Source organism: Carettochelys insculpta, chromosome 31, assembly GCF_033958435.1.
Source record: "Carettochelys insculpta isolate YL-2023 chromosome 31, ASM3395843v1, whole genome shotgun sequence".
Classification (NCBI taxonomy): Eukaryota; Metazoa; Chordata; order Testudines; family Carettochelyidae; genus Carettochelys; species Carettochelys insculpta.
Genome location: NC_134167.1, coordinates 7,765,653 through 7,777,788, shown reverse-complemented (window position 1 = coordinate 7,777,788; position 12,136 = coordinate 7,765,653). Strand labels below are relative to the sequence as shown.

General features: G+C 48.8%; 1 protein-coding gene across 3 annotated transcripts; it reads left to right on the top strand.

Annotated features, from left to right (window-relative positions):
- Positions 1 to 971: 971 nt before the first annotated feature.
- Positions 972 to 11,926, top strand: ADRB3 (adrenoceptor beta 3). 3 transcript variants are annotated; one of them, XR_012642951.1, is made up of 4 exons: positions 972 to 2,480; positions 5,944 to 5,997; positions 7,545 to 7,666; positions 7,943 to 11,926. XR_012642951.1 is itself a non-coding variant. In XM_074981707.1 (3 exons), the coding sequence occupies exons 1-2, from the start codon at positions 1,180 to 1,182 to the stop codon at positions 5,966 to 5,968; spliced, it is 1,326 nt and encodes a 441-aa protein (XP_074837808.1). In that variant the 5' UTR covers positions 972 to 1,179; the 3' UTR covers positions 5,969 to 5,997; positions 7,545 to 11,926. The 3 variants fall into 3 exon arrangements, 2 of the variants coding, with proteins under 2 accessions (XP_074837808.1, XP_074837807.1); XM_074981707.1 differs by having other exon boundaries at positions 7,545 to 11,926; XM_074981706.1 differs by lacking the exons at positions 7,545 to 7,666; positions 7,943 to 11,926 and adding an exon at positions 4,884 to 4,962 and having other exon boundaries at positions 5,944 to 5,967.
- Positions 11,927 to 12,136: the final 210 nt, after the last annotated feature.

Sequence of the window (12,136 nt, the reverse complement as noted above, 5' to 3'; positions counted from 1 at the left end):
GTTCATTCCTGCAGAGCGATCCCCAGTCCAGTTCCCACCAGAGATTCAAACGGCCCCTCCACCCCCCAGCCCGTCTCTGTCTGCCCCTTCCCTCGGAGCGCCATCAGGAGCAATTGGCTCACCCGCCGCACCTCTGGGACGTGCGCAACGGGCGTCGCCTTGTCCCGACCCTGCCTCAGCTTCCCCGGGAAGCGCCTGAGCTCGGCAGAGGCCGGGACAAGGCATCAGCGTACAGGCGGGGCTGTCTGTTGCAGGGAAGAGCGATTGGGAGCCGGACCAAGCGGCCCAACGCTCTGCGCTTCTAGGAGCAGGGGCGCGCCGGGCGCATGGGAGACCGGCGGGTGCTCTCGGAGCTCTCTGCCAGGCTTCGCTCCCGGAGGTCCTGCTCCGCCGCGGGTTCCAGGGGACTAACGCGGAGTCAAACGCAGCCACCCGTCGCTCTGGCTCAGCCCCCTCAGTGCTTCGCTTCTCCACAGGTGATTTGGGCGGATAAGGCGCCGGGGTGTTGGGGGCTCTGAGCGCGCGTCTGTCCCGCGGGTAGGGTGGACGTTCATCCGTCTGTCTTTAGTTGCGGCGGTAGCCCGCCAGCCAGAGGGAGGTCGCTTGTTGTGCGGCGGCTGAGGGGCTCTGCCAGGCACGGTGCCCACGGGGGAGTCTGCCCTTGATAGTTAAATTCTCAGCCTCAGGACAGGGTGCAGGGAACGGAGGGGGGAGCCAAGGCTGGCATCAAAATATTTAAAATCCTCGCGGGGGCTTTGGAGCAAGGAGGGAAGGGAAGAGAGACGCCAATGGGCGTGTTCTTGGCGGCGTCTTTTTTCCTTATGATCATACAAGTGAGGCAGCCCTCCTGTCCTGTGGCTTTAAGTGCTCCTCCTCCCAGCCGTGCCACCGGGGTGTGGAAGGAGGTAGCCCATCCCCTTCTGCAGTTTTTTTCAGTGCGTCCGGGGAGATGGCACGGGCTCAAGCAACCGCTCACACGGAGCCTAAACTCCGAGCGATGCGGGGAGTTTGCCCTTAAAAGCTGGCCCTCCCACGGAGAGCTGGGGGCGCACGGCGAGGCGCGCTTGGAGAGGGGCGCACGGCAAGACGCGCTTGGAAAGGAGCGCACGCCGAGGCGCTGAGACAGGGGCGCACGGCTTGGAGTGCGCAGAGAGGGGCGCACGTAGCTGCCCAGTTGAGATGGCATCTTGGTCGCAGGGCAACATCACCTCCTGGGAGGACGCAGCTGCCAACTGCACGGGAGCCTCCAGCCTGAGCCGGCAGTGGGCCGTTGGGGCCGCTCTGAGCCTCATTGTGCTGGTGATCGCGGCTGGCAACCTGCTGGTGATCCTAGCCATTGCCAAGACGCCTCGCCTGCAGACCATGACAAATGTGTTTGTCACCTCGCTGGCTTCCGCCGACCTCATCATGGGCTTGCTGGTGGTGCCGCCCGGGGCCACCATTGTGCTGAGTGGCCACTGGCCCTACGGCACCACAGTGTGTGAGCTGTGGACGTCGCTGGATGTGCTGTGTGTCACAGCCAGCATCGAGACTCTGTGTGCCATTGCTGTGGACAGGTACTTGGCCATCACCTCACCCCTGCAGTATGAGGTGCTGGTTACCAAGGGCAGGGCACGGGCTGTGGTATGCCTGGTCTGGGCCATCTCCGCCTTCATTTCTTTCCTGCCTATCATGAACCACTGGTGGCGGGACGGGGCAGATGAGGATGCACTGCGCTGCTACCAGAACCCAAGATGCTGCGACTTTGTCACCAACATGCCCTACGCCATCCTCTCCTCCATCATCTCCTTCTACGTGCCGCTGCTGGTCATGCTCTTTGTCTACGCACGCGTCTTTGCTGTGGCCACCCGGCAGATCCGGATCATCGAGCGAGACAAGGTCCGCTTCCTGCAGGGTTCCCCCAGCCTGGGTGCCAAGGGCACCCGCAGGAGAAGACCCTCTCGGCTGCTGGCCATGAAGGAGCACAAGGCGCTCAAGACCCTGGGCATCATCATGGGCACCTTCACCCTCTGCTGGCTGCCCTTCTTTGTGGCCAACATTGTTAAGGTCTTCTACAGGTCCCTCATCCCCAGCCCGGTCTTCCTCTTCCTCAACTGGCTGGGCTACGTCAACTCGGCCTTCAACCCCATCATCTACTGCCGTAGCCCTGACTTCAGGAACGCCTTCAGGAGGCTGCTTTGCTTTCCTCAGGCTATGGACCGCATGCTGCATGCCATCTCCAGGGACCTCAGCCAGTGCCCATGCCCCTTTGCTTCTCAGGGAGCCTCCTCAGGAGACAGCAAGCCTGTAGCCCAGGGGCAGCAGCCCAGGCAGGAAGAGGATGGGGGAATTAGCAGCAGCAGCAGTAGCCGCTCCAGTAGCAGGAGTGGGGAAATCAGCCTCTCCTACCGTCACAGCAATGGGAATGGTCATACCCAGCGCCCTCTTCGGGAAGCCCAGGTGCAGGGCACCCAGATCACACTGTGTTTGCAGCTGGAAGAGTAGGTGTCAGTGTCCACACCAAGACATGCTGAAAGGTGGTGGAGGTTGTGGGGGGGAGATTGAGCTGAGCTGGGGCAAGCCTTAGGGTTTGCAGGAGGTCAGTGCAAAGTTCTAGGTGCTGGTGCTTGGAGAAGCCAGAACTGGCTCCACGCATGGAAGCATTTAAGCTGGGGGTAGTCAAATGATTTTTGTCAGGGGTCAAATATCAGGGCTGAAGGGTAGTCAAGGTTCAGACTCTAGAAAACATTTTAAAAACAATGATAATTGACTATATATTTCAAAGAGTGTCTGTCTGTCTGTCTGTCCAAGAACTCCTTCTAACTGGTAAGAGCTAGGTCCACTAAATTCAGCAGGCAGCTTCCTCTTAGCATAACTTAAAGCAAGGTCAGGGGTGGTCATGCGAGGACAATGGGATGGGGTTAAAATGGGATTGCTTCCCATAAAACCATACAGAAAAGAGACAGAATCACCAGGCGGGTGAAAGGGTCTATCTTGGAGTACCGCCCCCCGCTCTTCTGCCAGGGACTGTCCCAGCCCCAAGCCTCCCACCCCTCAGGCACCTTAGGGTGGGTGCGGGGAGCAAAGCTCAGTTTGTTAGGAGACATTGTTGGCTGTTTCCCTTCCTCAGAAAGCCACGGAAAAGTTCATAGTTTGCTGACAACGTGGATGCCTCCTCCAATTGTGCCCAATGGAGCGCAGCGGCCATGGAAAGGTGCCCTTCTTACCTGGGCCAAGCTGCTGTGGTGAGAGAAGTCTGGGGTAGTCTTCTCTCCCGAAGGCAACCTCCATAGCCCCATCCCAGAGCAATGATTTCAAAGAAACATGGATATTTTCACTTTATTTAATAATAATAATAATTAATAATAATAAAAATAATAATAATAATAAAGTTAAGGACTGAACAACACTGGGTAAATCTCCCAGTATGTAAATAAACAAGATTCCAGGATCTGTTCAGAAACATCTGGTGGGCATAGAGCTGGTCTGTCTTGTGCCTGTCAACTAACTTGGGATAAGCAGCCACCCTGTCTGAAAAGCAGCATTGCCGAGACTCAGACACCCTTCCAGAACAGGCTCAGTGTCAGTGGTTGATTTAAAGCAGGCAGAGATTTCCATTTCACACCGGGGATGCTTTTCCCCAGTTAATCCCAGTGTCTGCTTGCACAATGCAAACTGCCCAGGAGGTTGTTTATCCATCGGCGGAAAAAGGGTGTCTTCTGCCAGCAATGGATGAAGTTGCTGATATTTGGCAGATACCTGGGCCAGCAGCTGATGCTGTTACAGCAACTTCACTCTGTGGAAAGAGACACCTTGGGAAAAATTCTAAGTCAAGGTAATCACTTCCAAATTGAATTTGTTAGGGAAATCCCTGAGCGTAACTAATATCTGGAAGGAAACGAGGACCACATTTTAAAGTTTTTAAAGGCAGTGAAGTGCCTGTCTTTAAAAACCCACCATTTAAGCTACAATTCCCTGCCTCCAGTCCTTTTTTTTTGGTCTCATACAGACTAATTGTGTCAGGATTTCTGATGCCCCTATCTATGTTAAAATTAGAGCTTTTGGGAGATCTATCAGCTAACAATAAGTTCAGCAATACACAGAAAAACATGATTTTTATGTTTTCCAGCAAGCTTTACTAAAAATAGTATTAACTGTGTAAATACACAAAAATTAGGGCTTTCCTTCATAAAGAACAGGAGAAGCTGGAGTTTAGTCTTTCTTACACATGCAGAACCTCCAGTAACTTCTTGCAGATACCAGGAGCTTTGATTGTATCTTTGCTGAGTTCTGGAGGTGGAATAAGCCTTTTAGTTACACTCAGTGTGATGGTTCAGTTGTGTCTATCACAAGGCTTCCAAAGCCTCATGGTCTCTGGTGATGCATTGCCACAAGCCTGAATCTCTGTCAGTCCTTACATGTGCAGATTTCCTACTACAGCTAGCTGGATTCAGTATGGACGACATACCTAGCTGTAGCTATTTACTAACATAACCCCATCACACCACAGTATTTAAACTCCATTCATCAGCTCGCTATCCATTTCTGATCAGTGACCCAATAAACCAGATGCTTTGAAAGCATAAGCTTGTAGGAATATCAAAACAAAAAGCAGTCAAGTAGCACTTTAAAGACTAGCAAAATAGTTTATTAGGTGAGCTTTCGTGGGACAGACCCGCTTCTTCAGACCAGTCTGAAGAAGCGGGTCTGTCCCACGAAAGCTCACCTAATAAACTATTTTGCTAGTCTTTAAAGTGCTACTTGACTGCTTTTTGTTTTGATAGTGTATAGACTAGCACGGCTTACTCTCTGTTACTATTCAACATGCAAAGCTTGTAGGAATAGTTGACAATTAATAACTACTTTTATTATTTACGGTGATTAATAAGACTGTTTATTTTCAGGACATGCCGTGGAGTCCCAACTGAGTCCTAGAATTGATTTAAAATGGTTCCAGGGGCTTGTCTGAGGATTTTTTACTAGGTTTGCAACATTTTGAAATTTCATCCAAATGTTTCAATTCTGCCGTGTTTTCAAGCAGCTCTATAGACACTCAACTTGCTCCCCACATCAACATAACCCTTTTCAATGAATTTTTGAATTGAAAAAAAATAGGGTGGGAGGGTTGCTGGTCAAAAATAGACCTTTCATTGACAAGTTTTCCTGGAGCTGACATTCAGGAACTGTTGGTTATGTTGTTTAGTCCTTAGTGAAGCAGAAGCACAGTCAGCGGTAAAGGGTCTGACTCAGGGCTTCAGTTTTCCATCTCATGTTGTCAGTGCAACACCAGAGAATAATGGTGCTTTTTGAAACCGCTGAGAAATATAAGGCACCTACTCGAAGACTTTGCAACGTGACACAGACCACTGAAATAAATCAGAAATGAATAATTAGAAATAATCAGAAAACTAAAATAAAAGGGGCTTCATTTCAGTGGCACCATAGAGGCCTTAGGAGTGAAGAGATGCATGAAGCAATAATGTAGTCTCCTCAAAGGAGCAGTGGCTTTTAATGAGGAATTAATCCATTACATAATCCCTGATTAATCTCTCATAGAAGCAGTCAGTTTTGGGCCTGGAGCATCTAATTAGTGCAGGGAGACTGTAGCTGTGGGAGGCTTCCTAGGCGAGAGAAAACTGAATGCTTGTCAGTTTGAAGCGAGGGTGTGTTTGTTTTGGAGCACAAATTGGCTCAAATGAAGCAGAGTTACTCTGTGAAACACATCACCCCGATACAATTGCTCAGGGTCTGCAAGACAAAGATGAAATCTTGGTACCATTGAAATCTATGGCAAAACTCTCACAGACCTCAGGATTCTAACATGGCTCTTTGGCATTTTTGAGCAAATGACACCATAAATCATACTTGTTTGCTGGCTGTTAATGGGGCCATTAAACACACACAAGTAAATGATAGAAATTGCCTGTAAAATATCCCGATTATTTATTGTCTTTGTTTTTAAAGATTTACCTTCAATGAAGCTCCTTGAGCATGCTGGAAAGGGCAGGAAAAAGAGAAGTAAGTATAGATTTTTTATCACCTTGTTAAATGTTATTATATTCCAGCGACTTGCAGTGTCAAGTTTTCAGAAAAGCTCAGGGCCAGATTTCCAAAGGCTGAGCATTTACAACGGATGTAAGGTTTCCAACAGCGCCTGAACCCAATGTGCCCATGTCACTTTGAAAATCTGGTCACAAATTTGAGCTTTGTGAATGAAATTGTTCACCTTTAAATGGGGTTCAGGCAAGGAAGCCATGGGCTGGATTTTTCTTCTGAAGTTGTTTATCCCAGTGAAGTTGCCTTCTAATCCATGGTCACTGCTTTCCACCTTGGTATGGAATTACCACTGCAGTATCTAATGATGTTTAGTACATACAGATAATACAGAAATAAGTAGGGCTCGACAAAGTCACAGATCCTCAAACGTATTTGGCTTTCTAACTTCTCTGAAATCTGTAGAAGTTAGCAGACTTAATGCCTTTCAGGCGCTGAGCCAAAAGGCTTTGGCACCGTTTGGGACAGAAGGCTGTAGAAGTGTTTATTTCTGTAAATCAGTTTGGATAAAATGAGCATCAGGGACAAGGGAATGTCTGGAATTCACAGTTTGGGTTTGGACAATGTCAGAAAATGCTGATGCTCCTTGCTCCAAATGGCCAGAGTGTGTAAAATGGGATTTCAGAGCGCAGTTCCCCATAAGAAGGGAGCAGGACCTCTGCTTGTATGCCCACGTCAGAGTCGGAACTAGGAAAAATTGTCAGATCCAAACATTTCAGAACCTTGAAGATCATTCAGTCCAAATGTATGCTAATAGCTGAAGGCACAGAGGACTCCTTATCTGATCATTATTGGCCTCCTTAGCTCTAATGAGAACCACCCCAAACCTTTGACTTGGAGGAGAATCTTTTCTGAGACTGGAAGAAATTCTCTTCCTTTATTTGGTTTATTTGTTTGTGCTGCTCCTGGGTCTCCTGGGGCATGTCTGGGCTGAAAACAGAGGTAGTTAAATGTCACCAGAATATCCAGAGGTATTTTGACTCGTGAAGTTGGGAAGCACCAGGAAGCTTTCAGGAGAAGTCTGCTCCCATGAGATTTTCAGGTTAGAAGAAGTTCAGAAATCGAGGAGTCAAGCTTTCTGGGCTTTGCCTGGGCTGTCTTAGCAGCAGCTACAGCCACTGAGGCTCATTAGAAGTGCAGGTTCCCACTGTTTCAGTACAGCCCTGCACGCTCCTGAGAATGGTCTGGATCCTGATCCAACAAAGCTCTTAAGCACACACAACTTTAAGCATGCAAGTAGTCCCACTGATTGCTATGTTGCTTTATATTCTGCTAACGTATATATACTATATAGTGTATATACTTTTTCTTTCACAAGATGCATTTATTTGAACTTTAATGGAACTTAAGCATGGACTTAAAGTTAACCATATGCTTAAGCTCTGTGCTTTGTCAGGGCTTAAGAAACGAACATCTTGAGTGTGGTTTTGATGATAGGTTGTGTCTGTTCAGAATGCATTCACTATTTTCCTTGCAAATGACCATCAATTCTTTCTCTTCCTTTCTTCCAGGGATGTGTCAAAGTCCCTCTACTGGGCTGTTACTTGCAGTTTGTATGCTGGCTGCTGGCCACCGGAAAAAGGGAAATTAAGATGCATAGATCCATAGTCTTTTCCTTTTGATGTTGACTCAGGTATTTTGAATGTACATACCTTCATTTCCTGCCTGTTTCTCCAGGCTTGGACATACTGTAAAGGAAATTGTACCTTAAAGAAAAGTGTTACATAGGGGAGGAAAGTTTTAAAACAATCTTTCCTGTACATATGGCAAATGTGTAGGAAAGAGGTAGTTGGTCATTAGCTATTTTCAGTAAGATCTCTTGACAAGTGTTGGAACGACACCTGGATCCTAGAAGGCCAGGCCTAGATCACTTACTGTAACTTCAGTATCTCTTGTGATGGCTGTCTAGGGTCAGGGCTAGAGACACCCTCCGCACCTTGGGATGCGACATTGGACTGAAAATAAGAGGCAGCTGACTTTGAGTACTGTTCGGGACTCTGGTCAGATGCAGAACTGACCAACATAAATGTGAACAACGAGTGTTATCTCCAAGGATGCTACAAGGGAAGAAGGCAGGAAGACAGTTCCTGTACAGACTACAAGAGAAATTTCTACCTCAGATGGAATGTTTCCGAACGCAGCTGGAGTTTCACTTTGGTTGCCAGACGCGGATTGACATTGAATGTGGCACAGGGGGTTGATACACTGGGCTTGGGTCTCTTTGTGTGGCACAATGCTACTGAAGCAGAATACACACATATAAATGACTCCACCAGGGGCGAGGTAGGGAGAAGCAGGCCCTGGTGGCTGACTGTGTGAGAATTGCTTTGCCCAGAAGCATTTAGTCTGTCCATCAGATGCGACTTTTATTTTCCTTGCCTGGTGCAAATGTTGCTGCGGTGTGCCCAGAACATAGCTGAACCCACTGCTGGGCCCAGGCTGGAGGGACGAAAGGCCTCTCACAACTGAGATCACTCCCTCATCTTCTCTCCAATTTCAATGCCAGCGTGGGCGGGGATGCAGCTGAGGCTGGAGAATCACAGAGGCAGGGCTCTCCTTAGGTGAACATGAAATATGCAGCTAAGATGAGCACCTGAACTTTTGCGGCACCAAAGGTTCAGGTGCCCCTATGCAGCCACATGGCCTTATGTGCCTTAGGGCAGCCCAATCACTTCCACAGCCTGGGCCCTGGCTGGCTTCTCCCTGGCTGCTTTCTCCAGCTGCTGGCAGCCCTGCAAGGTTTTCCTTGCTCCTCTCGGCCTGCAGCCAGCTGCTGACTGAGGGCTCTCTCCTGCCACAGATGGGGCATAGAAGGGCCTTCAGCTTTGGTGGTTCCACCACCCCCAGGGAAGCCTGTAAGCCCCAGTAGAAGCCATGCTTATCAGAGTGGGGGAAACTCCAGAATCCTTGCAGAAGCTGTATGGCTGGGATGGATACTCCCAGTCCCAAGCTCTAGTAGAATCCATGTGGGGTGGTGGTGGTGAACAAAGGGACCCCACCCAGCCCCCGCCAGAAGCCACGGTCAGTGGGATGGTTTCAGCTGCCAAGAGCCCCATAAATTACATGGATGGCCTTGCTCAGAGGGTATGTCTGCATTGCAGTTACAAACCCACTGCTGTCCTAGGCCAGCCTGGGGCTTGTGGAACTTGGGCTAAGGGCCATGCTCCCTGTCAGCTGAGCACTTAGGCAGCCACCCAGGGGAGATTCAAATGCCACCCAGCTGATTGGAAGAGTGCCCCCCGCAGCCCAAAGCCAGCACCAGGTGTTTCAGCACAGTGCATGGAACAAAATTTATTCTGCACATGGATGGAAAAGAACAGAGAGAACATTGGCTGAGGGCTGTTTAATGGAGGTATAAAAGTCCAGTCTCAAGCTGGACCCCAAGGTGTAAGATGCTGCAAAGTAGAGCCTAAACCCTGAGCTTGAATGTCTACACCACAGTTAAACAGTCCCTGAGCTAGGTCAGCTGGCACGGGCCATCTATGAGTTTTTCATTGCTACGTAGACATTCCTTAAAAGGCCTGGATCCTGCAGCACGAGCCTGCAGTAATGCATTTAACAAACAACAATGCATATAAGAGAAAAGTAGGCAGGGGGACGTGGCAAGTCATTGAATAGTTACCCCCAGCTGCTCAAAGGTGTTGAGGCCCCTACACTTCCATTAATTTCTATGGGAGCTGGTCACCTAAATGGCGGATTTGTCTCTTTGCATCAGGAGAAAGTGAATTCTGAGTGGGTGGGGATGTTCTGAGCACAGGAAGGATGTGGACAAAAGTGCTAATTAAAATATTTTAAACAATTGTTCTTCTATCACAAAGGAAACTGACCTTAGTAAACTGGATCTGTTGTAGTTGAGTCAAAACCACCATCCCTTTATAACAACCAGTGCTGCAGGGGAGAGCAGCATGGCATTAGCATTAACTTTGAAATGTGCCAACTTCCTAAAACATCTGTAAAGCTCTCAAGGACAGTCTAGCCAAAGGGGATGCATAGAATCAGTATTTCCTCTAAGCTGAGCACTTGGGCAGCCACCCAGGAGAGAGTCAAATGCCTCCCAGCTGATTGGCAGAGCTCCAACAGCCAGCAGCCTGTGTTTCTATTGGTGGTGCATATCCACACTTCCCTCAGTGCACATAACAAAATTAATTCAACACAGGGATGGAAAAAATTAGGGGGACCACTGCATAGAATCCCTGAGCCTGGGTACATGGAGGTCCATTAAGATGACTCCTTTGCAAGGCAAGGTTCTTTTTGCTCTGCCTGGGCATAAACGTTCCATTGGCACTTTTGGCGAGAGTCAGAGATTGGCCTGATTTGCCCACCTCCTCCAGCTGTGTAGTGCGATATGTACCAATTGGCTATAGCCATCCACTCCAGTGGCAGCTGCACTTTAGCTGCGCTCTTATGTATTTGGGCAGCCAAACCTTTTGGGATTCTCCAGGATGAAAGGTATTATTCTAGCTAGTACCCACTCACCAATGGAGATGTAAACTTGGACAGGGACCAACAATCCAGCTAATCTCTGGCTGGGCCCCCTGAAACGACTCTACTGTGCACTGGGGGCAGGATCCTGCAAGGGGTAGAGCACCTGGGAGTGAACACCTAGTAGGATTGAGCCAAGAGGGCTCCACATATGATTCTTGGTTTCTGAGATGGGTCTTGCAGTCAGGAGCCTAAATAGCTTTGTGGCACTGGATCTAAGAGGCTAGGATCCGAGTGCTTGCAACTCCCAGCCAGCTGAATGGGAGCTAACGGTGCTCAGCATCTCCAAAAACCAGGGCACCAGGGCTTATTCCAGCTCCCATGGAGGCTTCCTGGCTCCAGCCCCAAGGGGGATCAGTTTTGCTGCATGTGTGAAGACAAGGCAAAATTGATCTCTCTGGGCTTGGCCACTGACCCTGGTACTCCATGCTGATGCATGGAGTAAGGAACGTCAGCACAAGCCCGAAGAGCCCTGATCTACACCAGGGAAGAAAGTTGATCCTGATATGTCGATTCTAGCTACACTAACATGCTGGGTTTGACTTTGATCCCTAGTTTAGACCAGACATAAGGCAGAGAAGCTGAGCCCTAGCTCTATCTTCAGGCCCAAGACCCAAATGGTGATAGCAGGTCCCTGGAAATAGCTGTACGGATACCAGCTGTGCACCTGAATGGAAATCCAGTAGAACTTCCGAGTTACAAACACTAGAGTTCAGGACCCATCTCTCAAGCGCAGCCCTCATCTGGAACCAGAAATACTGTGTTAGACTTAAACTGCTAAAATAATAAAGGGAAAGCAGGCTTTTTCTTCTACCTAGGAAAGCTGCACGACCCTGTGAAGTCAGCGTGCGGCTGTAAACCTTTATGCAGCCAGATTCAGGTTTTGTTCAATTGCCAACTTTTCAGAGTTACAAATCGCCCCCATTCCCGAGTTGTTGCCCCAAGAGGTTTCACTGCATGCCGAAATCACAGCCCTGGAAGGTGTCTGAAGTGGCAGTAGGGTATATTTTGGCGGTTTGAGTCTCACTGCTGAAATCATGGACAGGGGCCTGAAAAGGGCTAATTCACATTCACTCGAAGGCTGCATTACACTGCCAGAGTAGTGCAGAGTGGCCTTAATGCAAATGAGAATCAAACCCTTTGACTCTTTGCTGTCCGTGAGCTATGGAGATGCTCTCCACATTACTCAGTGTAAATAGCGTCAAGTACAAAGGTGCCCTTGTAGTTATGATGCTGTGCATATCTTCTGCTAGCTGCTGGGAGCTTTCTACAAGGTAGTTTTGCTTGTAAATATGAGGGTGATTGTCATTTTTTCCCATGTGAAATAACCCTTCAAAAATTCCCAATAGTCACTTGTAAATTAAATATATATCTATATACGTAAATCCATGGGAGTACTGCAGCGTTTCCTTTAAACTGGGGTTCTTTTTGGAGCTGGCTTTGGAGTACTCTATGCTTTGTGAATAATGTAGCTCCAGGGTCTTCATTCCACTGAAGTGACCCTATTTCTGTCTCTGAAGGAGGCTTTGCTGATCCCAGAAACAGGATTCGATGGGTAAGCGATGATGAGTAGAATTGTTCAGTGCAATAGGGTGCTGCAGCAAAGGAGGCTTAGGATGGA

Coding starts and splice junctions, on each gene's coding strand:
- ADRB3 (XM_074981706.1), top strand. CDS start 1,180: ATGGCATCTTGGTCGCAGGGCAACATCACCTCCTGGGAGGACGCAGCT. Junction 2,481..4,883: donor CTGTGTTTGCAGCTGGAAGA/GTAGGTGTCAGT, acceptor GTTTATTTTCAG/GACATGCCGTGGAGTCCCAA.